The sequence below is a fragment of the Cervus canadensis genome, chromosome 24 (assembly GCF_019320065.1).
Source record: "Cervus canadensis isolate Bull #8, Minnesota chromosome 24, ASM1932006v1, whole genome shotgun sequence".
Classification (NCBI taxonomy): Eukaryota; Metazoa; Chordata; class Mammalia; order Artiodactyla; family Cervidae; genus Cervus; species Cervus canadensis.
Window position 1 is genome coordinate 4,180,495 of NC_057409.1, and position 24,348 is coordinate 4,204,842.

The following is a 24,348-nucleotide window of genomic DNA, read 5'->3' on the forward strand; positions in this document are numbered from 1 at the left end:
GAAATTAGGGTTTAATAAAAACTTCAGTGCCATCAAGCAAAGGGTATTAAAAATATATAGATAATCAGCTAGAACTAGAGATGAGACTATTCAGTATACCTATCTATGAGTAATTATCACACAAATTAGATACTTCTGCGGATTTAGACAGGGAAATGATATGCTGACTTGTTTTGTTTTTTATCAGTGCCTACAAAACAGTGAAATCTATCATACCAGAATCTCTTGCTCTGGTGTGAATAAGTCAGAAATCACTCTAGAACTTTCAAAGTGAGTTGTTTTGTTTTGATGTTTCTCACCCCAGGAGTTACATCACCTTTCTCTTTGGGGAGCTATACCACTTTTCCAAACCTCTTAATGTCTAATATAGCATTGATACAATTTTTTGGCTAAGATTTGTCTGTCTCCCCTTCCAGTCTATAAATTCTTTGAAGGTTTAGTCATCTTTGTAGACTAAAATCCTGGCAAAGGGCTTTGTAGAGAATTATGCAGTAATTCTAAATAAATTCTAAAATAAATGTAAATTTAAGGTAGAAATTCACAATCCTGTAGAATCATTTTCTCACCACCTATTCCTTTTTCCATTAAACAATCGTTTTATTGAAGTTAATGTACCATGCTGCGTTAACTTCTGCTGCACAGCTAAGTGGTTCAGTCTCATATAAACACAAACACAGTCTTCTTCATGTTCTTTCCATTATGGTTTATCACAGGATATTGAAAATACTTCCCTGTGCTATACAGTAGGTCCTCACTGTGTATCCATTATATATTCAATAGTTTGCCTCTGCTAACCCAAATCCCCAATCCATTTCTCCCCTCCCCTTGGCAACCACAAGCCCGTTCTCTATTTTGAAAGTCTGTTTCTATTGCATAGATAACTTTATTTGTGTTTTAGATTCCACGTATAAGTGATAGCAACATGAATTTTTACCACCTATTTCTAATCAGATTGCTTAGCCTTAATCCAAAAATAATAAAATTAATCATTTCATGAATCTCATCTTTCTCTGAAAGTGAAGGAGTCTTAATCAAAATCTATTATAATAAAGTATAAATAATATAGCCATTTTGCTTCAAGAGAAAATAAATTAAAACACATCTTGAGATTCTTTAAATTTTACCAAATCTAGCTGACATTAGATAATTTCTTCCCAAATTACTAGAGAACAGAAAGGCAAATATACCTTTGGAAGAAACTAGACTGAACCAGAGACTTTACTCTCTCCGCCCCCGCCAAATAATAGAAATTAACAGAATTACTTACACAGCAATACCCAAGTTTTTCACAAATAAACCAAGATCAAAATCATGACACAATACACTGCCAAGTCCAACACTAAGTTTAACACTCACCATTTGCTTGCATAGAAGGTGCAATATTTCAGAAATCAAGACTCCAGCTCTTCCAACAGGAAGTAAAGGTTTGCAAAATTCTCTGTAAAAGATGCAAGTATTGCTTAAGTACCTCTGAACAAATTCTCTGTTTTAAAAAACAGGCAAACAAAGTGTGCCAAAAGAACAGATACTGTGCAACCTAAATAATACTGGGAAAGTCCAAGCTCCAGAAGATGCTCGAAGTAATAATTTTCAGCAGAAGTAATTCAGAGACCTCGGGTTTTTATGCCTCATTGAGAAGCTGGAAAGAGGCTTTACAATTCCTGGGTTTTGCCTTTTTCTCTAACTGTTTCAGTGACAGAAGCAATGCAAAGATCAGTCTCACTCTGTTTATGTAAGTTTATGTAACTTTAAGCTGAAAGGAGAGAAGCACCTTAGGTAACAGGAAAGTGTGAAGCTTGCTTATGAAATATGTTTAAGAAAGGAAGCTTTTCTTTAGAATATGGATGAAACAGAAAGGAACCAATTTTCCCATAGTCTAAATCAGTATTTCCCAAACTATCTTCCACAGTATATTAACAATTATTCCTCAAAAAAAGGATTCAACAGTCAATTAAATGAAGCGATGCTGACTGAAACAAAGCTAAATAATTTTTACTTGCTGCTTTGTTTACAGGGCTCTCATAACTTTACTGTGCAGAGTTTGACTACGTGATCAGTTTTGGGAGAAATACTAATATTTTAAAGAAGAGTTGGGGAAATACTAGCCTACACAATGTAGCAACAATTTCCCATCCCTGTCCAAATCTAGGAATGCCTAACAGCTCAGTTTCTTTCAAAACAACCTGAGCACGTACCATGCAGGTGCCACAATCTGACAGGTTATCACGTGGAACTATAAATTCTTACAGCACTGGAGCAATGAGAGACATAAAAGCCAGATTAACATTAAGCTTCCAGGAGCAATCACTTTCCAATTACATGATTCTGAAGCCATATCTAACGTTAATGAACCACAGGGCTATTATATCCCCATCACTTCTCTAATTTAGAAAAATGTAACATTTTTATACAGAAATTAGAAGCCTTAAAGAGCCACAGGCTGAGTGTGAAAGTCTCCAAAAGCACTAAAGAAACAGCACTAAGCTAAAAGCCAGCTGGTGAGTTCTGCCAGGTTAACGAGATATCCACCAAAAGAGACAAGACAACTTACATGATAAGCTCTCTCATGGAGAGTCCGCCTTCTTTTAGCATGGGAGTCACCAGCTCAGCAAGGTACAACCAAATGTGGGGGATATCAATGGCCATGTCATCTGCCAATTCCAATGTTTCTGAAAAACTGGAAAAGAACAGGAAAAAAACCCACATGCAAATGTAAGTGAAAAGTTAAGATCAAATACATAGATCAAAAACCAGTCAGTCAACAAATACCCACTAAACAACTGCTATGTCTGGTACTGCTCTAGGCATCAAGTACACAAGCTTTTTATCTCAAAGAGCTGGTATCAGTGTGGGGAGGAAAACAAAAACAAACTAAAGCATATTTGCAGATAAGGTTAATTCTCTGAAGAACAGGACCTAAGGTACTAGGATATTGCTAGAGGGTGATCAGAAAATACCCCTGTATGAAAGTGACATCTGAAAGACTTAATGAAAACAGAGGCAGTTTCATGATGTTCTAGGGTAACAAGCTATTAATTTAATCCCAACTGTAAAGAGTTCCCCGTAGCTAAGTATCATATCCTCTGAGTTGGTCAGAAGCACCCACGGAAAACTTCGTGTAATACAGACCAGACACATAGAGAAGAAAAGACAAAAATTCTTCCTTTGAGGAGCTTGCAATGGGGAAGAAAGCTGTGTGAATACAAAAGAGCCTGACAACATTACTATATAACATCAGCATTATACACGTTACAAACAGCGCAACCTCTAAAGAAAAGCTGGTGGTTTTAGGCTTTCATGCTATGGAATATTTCTCAACGTGAAGTAAAATAAATGGAATTTTTAAATATAAAATTTAGAAACATCAAATACAAAACATCAGTACAGTCTTATTTAGGCTGGAAATCATAGCTATTCATTTTAAGTATAAAAACATAATTCAAGACTTGTGTTAATCATTCCAAAATACATTGAAAGGCACAAAAACAAAAGTGAATTTAACTGTAGGAGATGTATACATAATTACAAGGAAATACACATAATCAGAAGGAAAGGGTGAATGAATCAAAGGGTCAAGGGCAGGTGGTATCCTTTCAGACCTCTGCATACATAAAAAATGTGTGCTTTTTCACTGCAATTCCAGCTTCTAACCAGAGTGTGCTACTATTTTTACCTACCTGAGAGGGCTACACATCACTAAAACTTTTCACTTAAGAAGAGGTACCACTGCAAGGCAGGGTCACTTTTCTGAAGGTGTCATTTCAAAACAGTTGGCAGCTCAGCCACATTATCTAACTCTGGGCCTCATGAATCCCAAATGGCAATTTTGTGACCTCGCAGCCTGCAATTATTTGACACCAATTTGCTATAAACAGACTCTTGACTGTTCCCTCATTATGTACACTTCCAGCTTGGTTAATGTGCCAACGATGGAACATCATCTGGCTGGGCTCCAGGATTTCTAGATTAATTATGTGTAATGCCTCTTCATGTTTCATGGTTTAGTGGTATAAACTTGTCTAATGAGCTCATGAGACAATCGCAGCAGTCTTGGTCTTGAAGCAGTGTGTCTAAACTGTTCTTTTCATCTATTACAACTAAAAGATACTCATATTTTTGCCCCAGTTTTCTACTTGTTGATTAGTCAGTTTACCATGGTACAGTCTGCAGAACACCATCATCGATCAAATCCATACTGATGATAAAAAACATAGCTGGCTGAACACACGCTATCTGAAGCAAAAGCTTGTAAGCAAATTACTTCTCTTCACGTTTACTATTCCTAAATCCTTTCGTACGGTTTTATTTATTTTTTTTTCGTACGGTTTTAAAAGAAAAATCCTAGAGCCCTGTGTGCAGAAGCTGCTTGATAATCATCTCTGTGCCTTTGGACCACTGCTTAGCCTGCAACAATGCTTTGCCTAATATACATTTTCTGCTGGCTGAATAAATGAAATAAAGCTATAGCACAGCCTTGCTTCGTGGTATATAATGAGTACCACACTCACTAAACTGCACTTCTGGGAGGTTCACCAATGGGACTTTGAACATCCCTCACCCCATTTCAACTACAGAAACTCTATTTTTACTTATTTTATATATTGCGATCCTGTCTAAAATTTAATTGAAGAAAGCAATACATCATTAAAAGTTAGAAATATATTTTTTATTCTAATTTTTTAATTCAGTAAAGTTCTGATTAGACATCTGATAAAAGGCAAAATAATCTACCACAACTGGAAATGATCTTGTCAAGTAGCATCTTCCACAATTTTGTGTTATGATAACTTTAATAAAAATATAAATCTTGCTGTAGATAATCAAAGAAGTAGTGAAGACATCTCAAAATTAAACTGGTCTGGTATTATTATGCTGATCTCTAGAGAATCTAACTACATGTAAAAGAAAGAAAGAAATAAAAAGATAGAGAGCCTTCTTATATTCCAGTACCATTTTCAAAGGAATACAACAAAAAAAAGACTATTACCTCACCTGTGAGAGCAAATGGGGCCTTCACTTGTTAAGAAGCACCTCTACAATTCTACACATGGAACTTAGTCTGCTTGTCCACTTAAGCTCCAAATAGTGTCTTTTACCAAAGCAGAATTGCCTTAAGTGGCAAGAAAAGTTCCAAGAGTAGTCAAGGAGGAGATAAAAATTTCCTTCCCAATAAGCATCTCCAAAAGTAAAATATAAATCTATCAAGATTCCTTGAAGGGCAAGTATTTTGGGTCTCTAGTCAACTCCAACTTTTATTGTCCTGCTTTTTACTTGTTTATTACATTTTCATTTGGTTCATTACACTTTCAAAGAGATTCCAATTCCATGGTGAACAGTGAGACATTCAACTACCTTTACCAGACAGTTTTTACAAAAGAAGTTTCGTGAGGCCATGATATTAAACGACTGTACCACACTATCTGAAATGAATCTACCTACACAATAATGTGCTCACCTACCCACCTATCTGATTTGCATCATGGAGTATTTAGATCCAAGTCCTGAAAATTCCAAGGGGATGGTTTGATCTTGTGGAAATGTTTTACATACACCAACTACTATGCTCAGAGGTGATAAAGCATCTATAAAGGAAAACTGCAAAGGATCTAAGCTTTGTTTATAAACCAGGTGACACAAAGAGGCTATCTGAAACATCTGTCTAGTGTATCTTACTATTCAAGTAGCAATGTATGCTTTGGGCAGCTGTAGGAGAAACCACAGATTAACAGTTGGCTGATCAGGGTCCAGTAAACTTGGAGGTCTTTTTTTTTATTTTCCAGAATCATCACTGGCTTGGGAAACTAGGCAGAAATGACTTTCAGAAAGCATTGTGCTAGTCACTCGGTTGTGTCCAACTATTTGCATCCCCCATGGATCATCAGGCTCCTCTGTTCAAAGGATTTTCCAGGCAAGAATACTGGAGTGGGTTGCCATTTCCTTCTCCAGAGGATCTTCCTGACCCAGGGATCAAACCCAGGGCTCCCGCATTACAGACAGATGCTTTACTGTCTAAGCCACCAGGGAAGCCACAATTGCTCAGAAGTTGGCATTAAGCAGTGTCAAGATCCAGAAAGCTGACCTTGATGCTCCCCTCACAATGCTGAGTAAGGACAGAGATCTTTGGATACTGGTACTAAAAGAGACAGAAGACAAGGCATTTCGGTGGCTCCAATGAAATGGCTTTTCTGGACAATATGATCTATTTATAACTTAGGTTTCAGAAGTAATTGGGAAACTATGATTTAATGTGCAAGAAGGCTCTTAGTGGATACTAACATGGGGCTATTTCTTTTGTTTCCACCTTAGAAAAAATTGCCAGACCTTTCCATTTAGGAAGGAATAGGGATCTTCCTAGGGGTCTTGTCTAAGGATAGCCTGGTTAGGTCTAACTAAGTATCACGAGCTGCAGAGGAAGCAGGGGCAGAGAAAGCTGAAGCAGCTACTGAGACACAGGTGTGTTCCCTTTTGGCCTAAATGAAATGTGGTTGTGGTAGTGTTGCCAACAGCCGCAACAGCACCACTACCAATGCAAGTGTGGACACCATGTCTGGACACGATACTTCTTCCTCAGGGAAATGAAAATGTTTGAGACAGCTTGGAAACCAAGCTAGCACCTCCCAAGTTCAATTAAGGCCAATGAAGCTAGAACACACTCTGCGAGGGCTTTTCAGGGATGAAGCAACTTCTGACTATGGTTTGAAGAAAGACAGAAAATGGTAAATGGTAATCTAGCATTCTCATTTTCAAAATTTTCTGGTGAATATATAATAATATCTGGGCAAAAAGCAAATATTTATAAATTAATGTAAAAGTTATTATTAAAACTATAGTTCCAAGTTGACTAGGGGCAGAACTCAATTTGTGAGGCTGTAAATATGCTCATTTGCTCTTATTATTTATATTGGTTGGCTTTTACAGTGAGGGGGCCAAAGTTTCTAAGTTAACTGAGTCAGATAGCCTGAATCTAGTCAAGTCACTGAATCAAGAGAAATCTAACTTATTGATGAAGTATAACTTTTTAAAGATTCTAGGAACAAATATACATCTCCTGGGACCCTGAGAACACTGCCATTATTCTTCACAAAAATCAAATGAATAATTATTCCTAGGTATATTCAACCCTGGCATTTAATAATTACACTATTCTAAGAGATTGGCCATATCTGAGAGATATATGGTGGTATTTCATCATGTGCATTTAATTTACAAGACCATAAAAGAGATCTGCAAAAAAAAAAAAAAAAGATTCAACACTGAGAAAAATAATTTAAACAATGCAGAAATCTTCCTGACACCCCACTCACGGAGCATTCACCCTGAACACGAGATGGAAGGGTTACCCCATCTGACATTTACCCTACAGGTCTCAGTTCCTCTTCTCTCATAGAATGGGTACTTGTCAGCTCTGGCTGTGGTTCTATGTTTACATTTGCATAACATGGCTCCTAAAACAATTTTTTTTTAAAACCATATGCAATTTCACTTTAAATATTGATGTTAAAACATAAGCCTAGGCAAGGTTCTGTGACTGTACCACAAAGAACCTATCAATGCATGTTTCTGTGATGATCACAAAGGTAACCAGATCCTGATCACACAGGATTTAGGACAAGTGACAGCCAAACCTCATCAACTCAGCCATCAGAGAAAAATCATAAGGAAACCAACCCGGAGCAACCGAACCACTAACAACGTGGGCGCCACACATGCTTCTGTGGGGCAGGGTGGACAGACAAGCATTTCGTGGCCAAAATTAACCACGGTTTAGTGAAAGGATGAAGCTTTTTTGGTTTAATTTTCCAGAATTTTTCTCACAAAAGAAAGCTTCTTTCTCAGGGTTTACATGTAGGCTGATGAGGAGCTCCGAGTTTCTTGGCGGTTATGAGGGTCTCTGTTATCTGACTTGCATCATAATATGTGTCTATCTACAATTAGATACAGAAAGTCAGAAAATAACCACTAAGCCCTAGCACAATCTATCAAATGCCATCATATCAACCAACATACATACTCTCAATATAATATACATCAACATATTATGGCAGATACAATTTTAACTTATGGAAACTGCTAAATACTTTAAAAGATATGTACTCTTAAGATTACTATGAAAGAGCCTAGTAACTGAATACCACTGTTGAGTAGGATACCGACCCTCTGAAAAAGTCCTGTTTGCTGAGCTTTTCTGACTGCACCAGCTGATACAGTAACTGGCCCATGTGATCCCGGGTGATCTGGCTCCTCTCCAGGGTGGACTCCACTCCCGTCCTCACGAACACATGTTGTAGGCCCTGGGCATTCAGCTCTTCCACACACTGCATGGCTTCCTGTTTAAACAGCAAATAAAAGCTTACTCCAAAATAAGGATCAAATTGCCAGAGTGTTAAAATAAGTTTAAAAACATTTACTTAGGACAAAATTGGTAGAAAAGAGCAAGACAGTTTTCATATATATATATGAACTATATATAGTTAAACATTAATATAGCTCAGTAAAATGCAGGATAATATGGGCAATATTATTGGGCATATTTAAAAATAAAAGTGCATCTTTATAAGGCTAATGTATTTAGGTAAACATCTTCTTAAAGATCACTCAAAAGACCAGAGCCAAAAATGTCTTTTTCTACACAACATGGATCTATATTATGATCATTTAGAAACTTGAAATGGTATATTATGAGGTAATATTTAAACAGAAATTCATGTCATGATTCAAAGGCCTTAATGAGATAACTGAGGTAATTCTGTCTCAGTATGCAATGTTTGCAAAATCTTCAAAGCAAAATGTCTTCCTTTTATAGTAAAGTTGACATGGTTAGCTGAAGTACTAAAAATCTTCTAGGAAGATCTTGGGATGCGGGGCTTGTAGACTGGTTCTTACCATGGGATGATCTGGCTAGGTCAGTGTCTCTGTTCTGGACAATAAAAGCCTGGCAGCGGGGTCCCTGAATCACCAAGACAGCCGTGTGCCTCCCTGCCCTCAGCTACCTCAGCTCGTGTGAGTCCAAAATCCTGTGATTCAGTATCTGCTAAGAGCAGTCCTTGTGCGGGGGAAGATGCACGTGAGACAGAAGCAGCGAGTAAGGCAGGTCTAGGTGTCTCCACCACTGTTCATCTCCCCTCTGTTAAGTTATTTAATACCTCCTCCCATGTCAACTTTTTATCTAAAATATTTTCAAAATATAGAGAAATTAGAGTAATAAATGTACACCGACATACCTTTACTGCAATTTAATCAACTGCTGTTTTTCTTATATATGTATCTAAGAAATTCAACATTCACATAATAACATCAACTAAATATCTGATATATAGTACATACTGGAATTTCCACAACTGTTCCCGAATGTCCAAAATAGCTTTTTCATTGTTCTAGGATCCAACTGAAAACCCAACATCACATGTCATGATGTCTCTTTACTCTTGATTTTGGCCGTGCTGCACAGCTTGCAGGATCTTAGTTCCCCAGCTAGGGATCAAACCCTGGGTCCTAGCAGTGAAAGCGCCAAGTTCCAACCACTGAACCATCAAGAAGCCAATCTTTTCTCTCTTCTTTGTGTTTCCACGCCCTGGCACTTTTAAGACAACTGTCACGTAAAACTGTTTCTTACATACACTTTTACCCAATCAGCCGGTCTGTTTCCAGCCCCATCTGCATCTCACGCACGTTCATCGAATGTTCAGTAAGTTACCGCCCATCCTTCTAGCTTCCAGAATGGTGCTGCTTTCTACAGCTTATGCTCTTTGTCCTTGTGGGGGTTTACCTCATTTTAAGCCTATCATCATCGTTATAAAGCCTTTTCAGGAGAGAGTAAAAATGACAGCAAATACTCAATGCTTAATATTATATCTGAAGTGATTGTCTTCCAATGAGAATTTAGTCACTGTATCTACATACTGGGCCAACTAACTATATCATGGAACTACTAATGTGAAGCTTCTAAGTTCACAGCAGTTCATAATCTTACCCTTCTCCCTAGTTTCTGATGTTCTGTTTCTTGTTTTTGACCTCTAACCTGAAATGACACCCCCTAGAATCCCTGTGACTGCCCAATCACTGGTTATCATACCATCTAATCTTACTTCTTTGCACTGAAACACTTTCTTTTTGTAGAAGCTGCGTATTTAGTTACTACCTATTTTTAGGACAGCTTTGTCTGTATCACCCACTAGAACATAACAAGCTCCATAAAAGACCCATAAAAACAGATTATGTTGTTCACTACATATACTACAATATTGACAGGAAGTATTCCTTAAAATGGGCTTCCCTGGTGGCTCAGCTGGTAAAGAACTCATCTGCAATGCAGGAAACCCCGGTTCAATTCCTGGGTCAGGAAGAGCCCCTGAAGAAGGGACAGGCTGCCCACTCCAGTATTCTTGGGCTTCCCGGTGGCTTCAGACAGTAAAGAATCTGCCTGCAACGCGGGAGACCTGGGTTCAGTCCCTGGGTTGGGAAGATCCTCTGGAGGAGGGCAAAGCAACTCACTCCAGCATTCTTGCCTGGAGACTCCCCACGGACAAAGGAGTCTGGCGGGCTAGAGTCCACGGGGTCGCAGCGAGCTGGACACAACTGAGCAACTAACACACACTCATGCATTCCTTAACATGGTGACACATTGCAGGTGCTCAACACACAGATCTCACAGAGGCTAAAAACACAAGGTGTGGAGTCAGACAGGCATGTCTGAACCCTGGTTCTGCCATGTACTTGCTATTGTGTGAGTTCAGGAATGTTACTTAATCTCTCAGCTTTGACTTCCTATCACAAGGCTACTGTGAGGACTGCATATAATGTATATAAGCACTTGGCATACTGCCAAGCACAAAACAACGGCTCAATAAATACTCATTTGTATTACTGTTAACTATAGCACCTATTAAAATGTTAGGGAAAAACCTTCCTTAGAATGAGCTCTGTAATAAGCCTTTAGCACGACACACCAATACCCAAAAGGTAGGAAGAAAAAGTATAGCTTCTGCTCTGAAGCTGGAAGCTTGGATTCGAATCCCAAGTCTGCCATTTATACGACAGAAATAGGTATGACCTAGAGCAAGTTATGTTACACCTTTGCACCTTAGCTTTCTCTTCTATTTTTCAATTTTACTTTTATTTTAATTACAGGATAATTACTTCACAAAATTGTGATGGCTTCTGCCATACATCAACATGAATCAGCCGTAGGTATGCACATGCCCCCTTCCTCTTGCACCTCTAGCTGTGCTAGGGGCTTCCCTGGTGGCTCAGACAGTTATAAAAAAATAAAAAGCTGTGCTGCCAATTTATAACAATATTATTCATTTTCCAGGAATCTAACTAGTCACAATATATGAAGTCTATTCTTTGGCTTATTTCAGCTAGTGTTCTTATTTTTGCTGCATTTTCAAGGGGTTTTGAAAAGTACTCTAACTCGCTCAGGAGCAAAACCTTCCTATTTCTAAATTTTGGACAATTTTGGTAAGCTTTTACCAAAGCAAAAGCAGTTAATGTGTCTGACAAATAATTTTAACAGATAAGCCTTTGATGACCCCAGATCCCTAAACCAGGTCCCATTATAAGATCCTACAGGTCTCCTAGCATTAATTTTAACTACAATTGAACACTTGGTGGACTTTATCTGTTTATGATCTGTCTCTAACCTAAGACCACAAGGCTCATGAAGTCAGGCAGTATGTGTATCTTACTCATTGCTATCTTAAAATGAAGATCAAGGAGAAGATTAAGGTTAAAGAAGGGCAAACGGAAAGCTGCGTCTTGAAGTGTCTCACTTCGGCTGTCTGACCCTGGCATAGTACTCTTTTGTGCCTCAGTTTTTACACTTATGAAGTAAAGAAAAAGTAACGTCAGCTGTACTTTAAAGTTACTATGAGAATGTTGATAAAATGACAGGTAATACAAGGAGCCAGGAATTCCTCACAATGTGTTGGTTCTGTTCACTAATATCAAAATGAATTTGGTTATGCTGCGGTGGGGATGGGCTGACAGTCGCTCCCCCTTCCCGCCAGCTGACCTTGCGAGCTGCTCGGCAGGAGCGCCTCGGCTGTGCAGACTGCAGTGCGCGGGGCTGGGATTACTCACTCCAGGTCTCGGCGGCTCACGGTTGCCGACTGAGACCAGAACCGAGTCACCCCGTCTCCTGCGACCGGCCTTTCTGTGCCGCTGCTTCCTCTCTAAAAGTTTCTGTTTACCTTAAAATCATTAATGTGTAGAAACTCATCAATGATAGATTTGGACTTCCTCTCCATCTCTTCCTCTGACAACGCAGGCTTGTCAGAGGTTGATGTTGCTGGAATTTCTGGTTTTGTCACTAGTGAGGATAAAAAAGTGAGAAAGGAAAAATGACAAAAATTATCATTAAAATGGTAGAATTATGGTTGATAATATTTGTGTGTGGTTACATTGTTTTTTTTTTTTTTTTTAGTAAAGGCATTAAAACAAATACAAATTTGACAAAGCAAGCCACCTAAAAGTAGAATACAGAAACATTTTAGAATACACACATACTAAATAACTTCATAATCCACAATAGCTACAAGGTATTGAGATATTGATAAATTTTTATAATTAGCACTTTTAGTTCTTTTTAAAAAATCAAGGTATAGTTGATTTACAGTATTATTTACAGTATTTTGTTAGTTTCAGGTATACAACACGGAGACTGAACGCTTTTCTAGAGTACACTCCATTTTCCTTCTGTATTGTGACTGCCCTCCACTGCTGCGATGAGGAGGAGCACGCGAGGCCCACTCAGCCACACTGGCTTTGGCGGCGGCTTGCAAATGCTTTGTTCACGGTGCTCCTCCTACATGGGTGCTCCTCCTACATGGATGCTCCCTCTCTGCCCCTCACCTGTCCTCCCTGCAACCCTGTTATAACTCCTCTTTCCTTCAGACCCGAGGGAAGCCTTCTCTAACATCCCCCTGTGTCTGTTACAACTATGTTTCTTTCATAGCATTTTTCTCCTTTTGTCCTTCTATATGGTCGTGGTGCGGGTGTGGGTTGGAAAAGAATCTCCAGACGTGAGGCAGGAGAGGAGAATAAAGTTTATTAGAGCAGGAGACGCTGTTAGAACAGCGGGCCAGTTCAAGGAAGAACTGACCTTGAACAGAAGTCCTTAGTCCACTTTTATACCCAGGGTACAAGGAGTGGGCTGGGGGTCTTGTGGGTCATTTGCTGATTGGATGAGGCATGTATCCTGGGTAAGGGAAGACTAAGGCAGATAACTTCTCCCTATGGGGTAGGAGGGGAGACAGGCTATACTGCTCAGGAGGACCTGAAATCCGTTAATAGTTACAACATAGGGGAGGGAAGGACACTAAGGGTCTGGTTTTTCCATTCCTGCATTCCAAGACCTTCCTTGGTTTTATCTGCTCTTTCGATCCTTGGGTCACCACATATATCATCTTTCATGGGGTTATCTGACAAACTTCTTCTTGACCCAGGAGACGGAAGACCAAGAGCAGGGCCTGGTGCCCAGAAGTCACTAGCTGCTGAGGTGCACGTGGCAAATGAACAAATGACCCAGACAATAAACGTGCAGTGGGCAGCTGTGCTGCATGATCCACTACACACCAGATGGCTTTCATGCCCTATCTTGTTAGGTTCCCAAACCACCCAGCATGGAGAAGAAAGCCACCTGTCCTTAAAACTGAAAGATCTGAATGAAGTCTTCATCAGTTGGGAAAAGACATTTCAATTTGCCTGTGAAATCCATTTAGAAACTACAGTTAAGAGACATAATTTAAATAATGAAACAAAACTGAAAGCTAGGAAAATGTTATAAAACAACAGTATTACTTCAGGATTAAGATTTAAAACTTTTTCATCACTGTCATTATCATCACTAAGACATCTAATACCTTTTTGCAAACTTTGTATTTACTAGGTAATGTTCAAAGTATTTACATGTGTTATCACTTTTAACCTTCACAGTAACTCTACAGAATTAGTACACTTATTATCTCCATATAAGACATGAGGAAACTGACAATCAGATAGGTGAAACACATGAGGCAGTTTTTAGAGCAGTACCTGAGTTGGTCCTCTAAGCACATACATGCTCAACATGTACAAAAACCACAGAGGTTCCAAGATGAAGGTAATAAAAGACCATCTGATACTTTCTCTTTGGTTTGCCCTGTGGTGGCAACAACAGTTTCAGGATTTTCATACATGTGAGGGGCTGTACAAAGGATACCTTGGAGAAGGGAGGCTACCCACTCCTGTATTCTGGCCTAGAGAATTCCATGGACTGTACAGTCCACGGGATTGCAAAGAGTCAGACGCGACTGAGTGACTTTCACTTTTCACAAAGGATGCACAAGGGGGTACAATTCAGGGACCTTGGAAGAAATTCATATTGCTTAAGATACAGCAAAAGGACCTCATCTTCATCACTTTTAATAGTGAAAGGGGAAAATTTACAAACTGCTGAACAACGGGATACCTGGGTAATGAGAACTGTAAGATTAGGAAGATATCCTCTAACTTTTAAAGCACTGGCTTGTGTGCTGTTAACATGTATTGATTCTGAAAATCTACTCGGGCACAAAGTCTCCTTGTGTTTTTTCCCTCCCAGATTTAAGGCCCCGGTCTTCACCTGTACCTGTTTACACAGAGCCCCTCACCTGTCTCCCTGGCTCTGCTCCGCTCAGCCTCAGAGCTGCCCCTCTCCACGTCCACGCCTCCTGTGAGCTGCTTCACTGTCTCCAGCATCTCTCTCCGCTGCTCTTCCTGAGACTGATTGTCTAGCAGGTCTTTACTGCTGCCGCCCCTCATGAAAGTGTTCGGCCGAGCTGCTGCAGACGGAAGGGGCTTGTCATTCTTCTCCCTGCCCATACTTCCGCGACTTAAAAGACAAAACAACACTTTTCAAAATAAAGACCACCTCCATTCCCTCTGTATTCAAATTATAAAACAACACTAAGACTTTCTAAAAGTATGCAGGAGAACTTTTCACAGATAGCTTTAGATGTGTGAGGCGCCAATTACACGCCAAAGGGCAATTATTTATATAAACAAGTAAAATCAGTGCTTTAATGAGACTAAGATGTGCTTTAGTTTTTCCTTAAATGTTAAAGGGATACCGCTTGAAAATTTTAAATGCCAATGGCAATTCCTTGTTTAGATTTTAAAAAATCTTTTAAGAAGAAAGACAGTGATGAGTGTATGAGCTAAGTGAGTGAAAGGGAAACAGAGTACCAAAATAATACAGTTTTATTGTCTTACAAACTTTATGATATTTTATTTATTCAGAAATTTCAAATACATGGAAAATATTTGAGGACCAAGTCATGGAAAGTTTTTGAATAGCCCAGATCACACACTTCCTTCATTTTAGGAGAGACTCTTCCTGTCTTCCTCCTCTTCTCTCAGACAATTCTAACCAGCAGGGCAAAGAGGTCCTCAGCCCAAGACAGATCAGCAATGCTGAATTTAAAAGGAGAAAAGGAAGATCTAGAGGCATGACAACGGTCTAATCACTATGCAGGAACAGACACAGTCCTCAAAAAGCAGAGCCATCGGGGGACATGTATAGCAGGGCAAAGGGCCACAAACATCTAAGTAGCGCAACTGATGCTCAAGGACAATCCAGGTTATCGTTTAAAAGTTCACCTGTGCTACATTTTGTTTCAGAAGCCAAAGGAATAGTAAAACAGCTTAGAAAATCCACCTAGTCATATTAATTATAATAATAAAAAACAAACATTTGAGAGTTTAAAGAAACTCAGTTCCAAAAGTGCTTACATCAAAACATTTTATTCTGTCACTATACTACAGTTTCTCATCCACTCTCTGTAAACTAGCCAATGGAACACCTGACGGTAAGAATCCTGCAAAATGAAAGCAGAAAGACAGCAGAATACAGAGTAGTGAAAAATAAAAGACAACCTCAAATATAACTCCAAGAACAGTGCGACAGAGAAATATATGGGTGGGCGGTCATGACCTTTAACTCACAGCTTAAGGGTCACAGCCTGAGGGTGCTAGTTACTCTAGAGCACCTGCAGCCTTACCTTGGAGAGCCCTAACACAAGCTCCCAGGGCTCTTTGGGTGGGCCTGGCTTTCTGAGTGGAGCAAGCTATTGGATATTTGTCAGATAACTTGCCCTTCCCTTCCACCTCATCTGAACTCTATAACTTCCTTATCTTGGAGGAAATCAACTTCATTGATGAAAGGAATCTATCCATAGGGATTATCACGAGAGAGAGAGAGAGAGAGAGAGAGAGAGAGAGAGAGAGAGAGAGTGTTGTGTCAGACAGCCAGCCAGCCAGCCAGCCTGACAAGCAAGTCAGTCTTTATTAATGTGCAGACTGCTTACCTAGTTAAGGTCCGCCGGGAATCAAACTCTAAAGGTGTGGATGACGTAGACCCTGAAGGTGCTGGAGGTTGCAAAGCAGAGAATCTGTTTAAACTGGAAGCACTTGATCTTAAGGCATCTACAGATATTAAGGAGTGAGAAAAAAATACAAATCACATGACTACAATGCAGCTTCTAACTGATCTGCCTTCGTGGGGAAGGGCCTGAGGCTAGGCATTTCTAATAAGCCTAACCAGCTGATGCCAACCTCCTGGTCCACAGACCATACTCTCAGAAGCACAGTATTAGAAGGATTTTGTATGCAAAAAAGAATTTAGAAATATTTGTTCATTACAACTATTTGCTCCTTTAAAAATACAACTAAATTATCCTAAGTAGGATATGGGAATGGTAAATAGGGGAAGAAAGAAGGCAAGTGAAACCAAAAGAAAATATTTCACTTAAAAAATGCTGCATAAATGCTGTGATGTCAGTCACTTATGTAAAAGTATGGATGTGAGTTTAAGTGAACAATTTAATTTAAAAGAAAAAGTCAAAATTATGTAATTGAAGGGAAATATGGGAGGGAGGTTAATAATGAAGTTTAAATTGTTATGATCCGGCTGATTCATATCAATGTATGACAAAAAAATAAAAATAAAAAAAAAAAAGAAAAAAAAAACAAAAAAACAAAAATAAATTGTTATGATCCAAGTATGTCAGTCCTAAAGTCAAATCTCTCAAAATCTACTTCTGACATAGATTTTGAAAAATATTTTAATCTAATTCTTTTTTCTTTCACAACACCCTAAAGTTAAATGCTTCTGGATAATAATATTATTTTTCTCAGCAATATGAGTTTCCATTTTAATTTGGAGTCCCAGTAACTTTTCTAATTATATTGAATTTGTAAAAAGCAACAAAACAACAAAGGAATCAAACAGATTAAAGTTTTAAAGTCTTTTAATTGAATTAAAAAAAAAAACTTGTTTTAAATATTCAAAATACCTAAGGATCCATACTGAGGAGGAAACCCTCAGTCTGACACCGATAAATCTAGGCATGATTAGTTTACAGATCTTGCCCTAAAACGCACGCTGGTGAAACGACTGCAGACGCCAGCTTCCGGAGAAGGGACGCCCCACACTCACCAGTCTCGCTCGCCTTTGCTCCACCACTGCTGCCTTTTCCCCAGCTGCCCAGCTGCGCTTTAGGTACCAGCTGAATTTTCTCATCAATTGTGGGCTGCAACGTAAGGGATCACGAGTCAACAGTAGGAACTATTCTAGAAGAATAGTTTATCTTCTCTTTTTCACCCCAGTGCAATAAAATCAATTTCAGCAACAAAATTTTGCTTGGAATACTCATATATGAAACATAAGTTGGAGCTGTTCCCATTAAACTGGGATTCCTCTGGCCCTTGAAGAACTCTTTGGAATCCAGGGTCCACAAAATACAGCTAGAAACCACTGGCCTGGAGAATGCATTCAGATCCTCGAAGATGGTACGCCAGTTTGCCAAGTAGCTTTTAATGATTTCCCTCTAACAACGCCCAGTGATTTTACAATGGGGAAAAGAAAAAAAAAAAGGAATATACCAATATTACAAAATTAACTCATTAATTTTTTCAAGTGACTGTCAGGAAACAGGTCAAAAGACCCAAAGATTTCACATTTTAGCAAAGCCTAAAATAGGTTGGGGCAGGGAAGGAGTGGTGAGATAGGCGCATGATTCAGTAAAGGCAAACAAGAGAAAGACAGGAACATGTCAGACGGGGAGTCAGAGTGCCTGATCTCTCTCAGATTTAACACTCCCAGCACAACTTCAGTACAAATGCAGAGTACCTCATAAAATGCACACCACAACACAAACGCTGCAAGGCAGGTCCTCCTAACAATGGTGCTACTGTGTTCCGACAGCGCTGCTTGCTATATGCAGTTAATAGTTAACAGTCAATCTCCTTAATGGTTTTGAGCTTTTAATATTTATATAGAGTACCAACAGTATAACTATTTGAATACACACATTTATTTTAATTTATATATTTTTAAAAATATTAAGGAAATAATGTTGTAGGCTTAATACCAACAATTCCTTATTATAGCGCCCATGCACAGAAACAATATTTTAAAACACGAATTATTTTAGTTAAAACTGTCTCTTGCTGGAAATGGAAGCGGATGGGAATCAAGTTGTATTCAGCAATGGAAGTCCTTCTTTGAGACATAAACAACTGGAAGAATGTACCAGAGTCTTAGAAAACAGGATCCTAATTGATACATCAAGAGAGATCCAGAGAGGGAATGCTCCATCCTGAAGCAGTGCTTTGAAAAAACTGTAAGGATGCAAACAACACAGCTCATCTTCTTCTATTTGATATCTTCATTGTGAGCTTTAGACTGTCTTTAGTATCCTCCTGGCAGGCTGCCAATTTCAGATCTATGGGAAGTGTATTACAAGTAAGGATCAAACCACATTTGCAAATGGTTTGCAAAACCCAGTGGGCTGTGGAAGTTTCCACTTTTACAAAATGTAATTCCATTTTCTCTATGTTCTCCAAGGTTCTCTTCACTCTACATATAGTCATCAACTTCTACTGCTGAAAACATCTGCCAGGAGAAAATTCTTTCCTCTTACTGCCCATAGACTCTCAAGAGAAGGAAGCAGAGTCCAGTAAGTCTTTATTACAGAATAATTTCTGGTAGGTCTTCTGTGCTTTCTTTTATGCCTTAGATACAGCAAACCATTAATTCCTTTCATGGCCAAACTTAAAGAGGCACTTTCTCCTTCCTTAGAGCTAAGGATACAATGTATAAAAGCTTGCAACTTACTATGGCTTCTCAAGAACTTTTGTTATCATCTCTCTTATACTAAGTATCTCATACCTTTAAGAAATTAACCTAGTCAATTTAATAAGCCTTAGTAAACCTAATCTAGCCCTTCTTGGTTAACACTCATACAAATAAAAAGGATTAATTCCAGGACAACTAGGTAAGAGTACACTTACTAAGGTTGCCCTGTAGAAATGCATCGGCAATAAAATACAACTACCAGGCAAAATCTGTAATATGGCTATTTTATGTGAGAAGTAATTTTGAGAGTCATGTTTCTGAGACTATTTGAAGTTGTTCTTAAATGTCACACTCACCTTAGTGATTTTCAGAAATTTTGAGGGGTCCAATACCCGACTATTCTTGGCCCCTTGAACAGTGTTCCACCCACCGTCGTCCACTCTCTGGACACCTGTAGGAAAAACAGAGTGAGCCAGACTCTCATCTGTCTCAAATCAGTTTGACAATGAAAGGGTGAGCGATCTTTTCAACTCAACAGCTCCAATCAAAACCCAGGAAGAAGACAACGGAGACTGTGAGAGCACTGCTGACAGTCTCCTTACCACCCACAACGTGAAAATTTCAAGTAGAAGCACTCTACTGGTATCCATCTCTCATAAAACATTACTGACCTGGAAGAAACCAACTCATACAAATGAACAAGGATTTAGTGCTAGACTAATCCTCCCGAAGGGAGGGCCAAATCTAATGTGTATAGAGTTAATGATGAGAACACTTAGGGAGAAGTAAGATGGAAATAATTTATTCCAAAGTTTATTTCTCTTAATGATGTTGTAAGACACACTATGGTTTGATCATTCCCTTAAAACCAGCTTCTCCAAACTTTCAGGCACTGAAAGGCAGAAAGCCTTGACTCCTCTTTCTCACACGTTGCACTTAATTTGTCAGCAAATCTTGTCAGTTCAACCTTTTCAATATATCAGCATCTAGCCCCCTTCTAACCACTACTAACACTACAAATTTGGTTAAGCCAGCAATAAGCCTCAACTGGTATAAAAACATCATCAGTGGCTTCCTGCTTTCATCCTCACCTTTTATCATCATGGCAGCCAGTGTGGCCCTAGTAAATTATGAGTCAGGCCTTGTCACTTCTTTGCTCAAAACACTTCTGTTATCTAGTTCATTGTGAGAAAAAGACAGACTCCTTATAAATGGTTCATCTGCTCTAAGTAATCTGGCTCCTGCCTCTCAGACCCCATCTCCTACCACTCTCCCCCCATAACCTTTGCTCTAGCCACATTGACCTTTTTGCTGGTGCTTGAAAAGGTTGCTTCAGGGCATTTGTACTTACTATCCCCTTTTCCTAAAACCCACTTCCCCAGATATCCACATGAATTAACTCCTTCCCTTACTTCAGTCTTTGCTCAAACACCACCAACTTAAATAGGCTTCCCAATCGTCCTAGTAAAAAACTGCAACCTTTCTACTCATCAAACCTTGCACTCCTACTCCTTCTCTGTTTTAGTGTTTCTATAGAACATATCTGACATATGTTTTTAACATATATATTTAAGTACTTGTCCCCCCTATGTTCCTCCTAAGATGTGAGCTGCAGGAGGTAATGGACTTTGTCTCTCGTTACATGACAAGCACTCAATGAATATTTACTGAATGAAAGACCACCAAACTGTCTATCTAAAAGCTTTTCCAATTCTCACATGCTTCTTGATTTTCTCTTTGCTAAGTGATATTAATGATCATGAACACGCTTGATTATTCCTTGTTCCTGTGAAACAGAAAAACACACTTTCTTCCCTGGTGGAGTCATCTCTCAGAACTTCATTAAGAGTATACAGTGTCTCTGATAAGTAACAGGTCATGGCTATTGAATATTTTGTAGGTGTCAGTTGCTATGCTGAACACTTTACCTATCTCATTTCAGCCTCACACAAATCCCAGGTACTATTATTCGATCAATTTTACAGATTAAGTGACTTGTGCAAGGTCACGCAGCTAGGATGCAGGAGAGCTGAAACTCACAAGACAGCTTGGCTCCAGAGTCTCCGCTCTCAACCTCTACACTGATATGACCGGGTCACCATCTGAGCTCTTCATAGCACAGTGGACAAAACGAGCATTCCCATTTGGATGTCATCTCAGAAGAAACAAGCTTATAAGAAAAATGATCATTTCCTTTCCCTTCTGAAACAAGTTTCCTCTTTTAATGTTCCTAAACTGAGTCAATAGAATTTTCTGTTTTCTCAGGTGTAAAATGCTTACTATTTCACCTTTTTTTTTTCCCGTTTCTTCCTTTTTATTTTTATCACTACCAAGTTTTACCTCCTTCCACATAGGATTTCAACTGACAACAACGTTTCTGAGTTTGGTATACCCCTTGATTCATCATGAGACAAGCAATGTTGTCATTGTTGTTCAGTTGCTAAGTTGTGTCTGACTCATTGTGAACCCATGGACTACATGGCGCCAGGCTTACCTGTCCTTCACTATCTCCCAGAGTTTGCTCAAATTCATGTCCATTGAGTCAGAGATACTATCCAACCATCTCATCCTCTGCTGCCCCCTTCTCCTCCTGCCCTCAATCTTTCCCAACATCAGGGTCTTTTCCAATGAGCAACAGACTCATTTTATTTATGCATATCCAGCATGTTATTACTCCTTTGCTCAAAAACACACAGTGGCTCCTTAATGTCAGTTCAAGCCCAAAGTTCCTAATTTGGATACATTCTTCTCAACATTTTTTCAATCCTTCTGAACACTTAAATTTTACTCTACTCAGGCTTATTTATTCCTCTTTACAGTATATATTTATTTTAGTTTCATGACTAAAATTTTTCCATCCCTTCCAAATATTGGCCATCTAGTGCTCAGTTTCCTCCCTTTCCTCCAGTGCCCCTTTCCTCCAGTGCCCCTTTCCTCCAGGTTGCTATCAAACCTGTTCTGAATTTTAACAGCCTTAGTGGACAATACATTTCATAACTGATAGTATATTCCGTTTGCTCGAAAACATTCCCTTTATCTGTTTTGGCTTCCTGAGGGAAGGAGCTGTATCTTCTACCTCTTTTTATATCCCTCACCATACTGAGTATACAGAAGATGCTCAATAAAGTCTTGTTGATTACTGACTTTGGAGTAGTCAAAGAAATAATATGTACTTCCCACATTCTCTGTTTTTACACAACAACCAGTCTCCAGGTGATGCCGTTTCACTTACCAATCACCAGTGATTGGTAAGTAGTTTGGGTCAGTCTTTCTGTTCTCATTTCACATCTAAATATAAAATTCTTAACATATTCACCCCTCAAACTCCCAAGTCCTCTAACGTCCGGTAGACTCCACCCCTCACCTGGTCTTCTCTTCTCTTTGGTCATGAGTTGTTGGACCTTCCTCTGCTCTTCCTGTTCTTCTATTTTAGCTTCTTTGTGAATCTGTTCAATAGTTTTAGGTCCTTGATCTGCTCGTCGTGATACCCAATTACACTATAAAAGGAGAAAATGAGAATGTCAGCCAGATAACTAAAAATAAAAAGGAAACTTTAGAAAAATCTATTTTATACTTTCACTGCTAGAAAAGCATAACATACATATAAAATCTGGTACTATGGCAGTTTTTCAACCATCTTACAGATGACACTATGTGCAGTTTAGATGTTAGCGCTAAATATTTAAATCCTTCTCAACCCACTCTGAGTTACTATATACAAAAGTCAATGGATAAAAATACAGAGTGAAAGGATGGCCCAACTATCTACCTACCTATCTTGTCTATCTACCCATCCACCTACCTGCCCACCTATCTGTACAATTTATCATTTTGTACTTCTGAAAGGAGAGAGGAGGAGTCAAGAAAGATCAGGACTTCTGGCCTTGACCCAGTCGGATACGTTGCTACTCAGCTCACACCACACTCCGCTGGGGTTCTAAATCGAGGACGACTAGCCTTTTCCTTCCTCGCATATCAAGGTTATGGTATCTATACAAAATGCCACAATCACTCTAAGCTCTAGTTATCCTCTCTGCTAAGGGTAAGACAAGCTGTCTCCTTCAAGTTACACTTCTCCTATTCCTTCCCTTCTGAGCTACAGTCTCAATATCTGATACAAATTTGAGTGACTGAAGGAAGAACAGAGCAATTTTTAACACTTACTTATATTAGTTTGAGGCAAGAATGGCAAATAGACTTAAATAAGCATTCAAAATTCTGATCAACTGGTATGGCTTTGTTAATAAGAAGGATCCTGAGGTCCTATCTCAGCTTAGTAAGATGAAGAGCCGTCGTCAATGCTACCTGGTCTGAGCGCAAGGCAGTGCAGAGAGGGGGACCTATATTCACTTCCTCTATCTTAGGGTCAGTGGCAGTGTATTTCCTCTAGGAGTTGAAAAAGGTGGTAGTGGTAAAAACTACTTAGTATGACAAAGGAGGGGAAAAAAAGCAGCAGAACAAGAGGGTATACAGGAAAAACAACAGAGAGGAAAACAGCTACATCTCCTGTGAGCTGGGCACGTACATAACCACTGAATCTTTCTAACACACCTGCAAGGTAGACAACGTCACCACTTCAGAGACTAAACTGTAAGGCTCAGGGAAGCGAAATACATTTATTTTGAAGATGAGAATTCTTGATTATTTAGCATGCTAAGAATAAATTTAAACGACCACAGTTTGAATTCAGAATGGCTGATTTCAAAACTGCCAAGTGGTTTGATCACCAGAATAAAGAGAAGAAATAAGTGATAGGCAGGTGAACACGCTCTTTGTCCTTTCACACAGCTCTCTCGTCACAGCTTGTCGATCCATGTTCTGAGTCATGCGGCAAAAGCATTAAGCCATTACACATATAAATCCTAGGACAGCCTCCCCAAGCCAAGTCCTGAAGAGAGACTGGAGAGGTAGGTTTATTTTTCTACTTACCAGCCTTAGATCTATTACATCCTGAAGCATGAATCGAATCCTAGATGAGGTTTTCCTTTCCTTCACAATTTTCTCCATCTGATTAAAATACTGGTCCATACGTGGCTGCAAGATACAAAATCATTAGTATTCCTGGCTGAGGAATTCAAATGTAGTTTTACCACGTAGAATTTTAAGACAGCATAGGAATACAACTTTTGGCCCAAAGGCACTGTGGTAGAATTTTTAATTGAATATACACCCAAAATAAAGGCTACATATTCCAGGCAGCAGGCCATGGCCATATGACTAATTACAGGCCAACAGAATACAAATGGAAATGT

The 24,348-nt window shown here is 39.1% G+C and overlaps 1 protein-coding gene across 32 annotated transcripts in view; it reads right to left on the reverse strand.

The window, feature by feature from the left end:
• Window positions 1–24,348, reverse strand: part of EIF4G3 (eukaryotic translation initiation factor 4 gamma 3) — a 343,267-nt gene that overhangs the window by 15,933 nt on the left and 302,986 nt on the right. For 31 of the 32 annotated variants that reach the window (XM_043444851.1, XM_043444852.1, XM_043444850.1 and 28 more), the window contains 10 exons: window positions 24,026–24,130; window positions 22,461–22,593; window positions 19,453–19,547; window positions 17,456–17,549; window positions 16,326–16,443; window positions 14,631–14,851; window positions 12,192–12,310; window positions 8,155–8,327; window positions 2,552–2,677; window positions 1,357–1,438 (listed from right to left, as the gene is read on the reverse strand). In XM_043444851.1, coding sequence (XP_043300786.1) covers window positions 1,357–1,438; window positions 2,552–2,677; window positions 8,155–8,327; window positions 12,192–12,310; window positions 14,631–14,851; window positions 16,326–16,443; window positions 17,456–17,549; window positions 19,453–19,547; window positions 22,461–22,593; window positions 24,026–24,130 — 1,266 coding nt within the window. The remainder of the gene's footprint in view (window positions 1–1,356; window positions 1,439–2,551; window positions 2,678–8,154; window positions 8,328–12,191; window positions 12,311–14,630; window positions 14,852–16,325; window positions 16,444–17,455; window positions 17,550–19,452; window positions 19,548–22,460; window positions 22,594–24,025; window positions 24,131–24,348) is intronic. The other variant, XM_043444837.1, reaches the window with a different exon arrangement.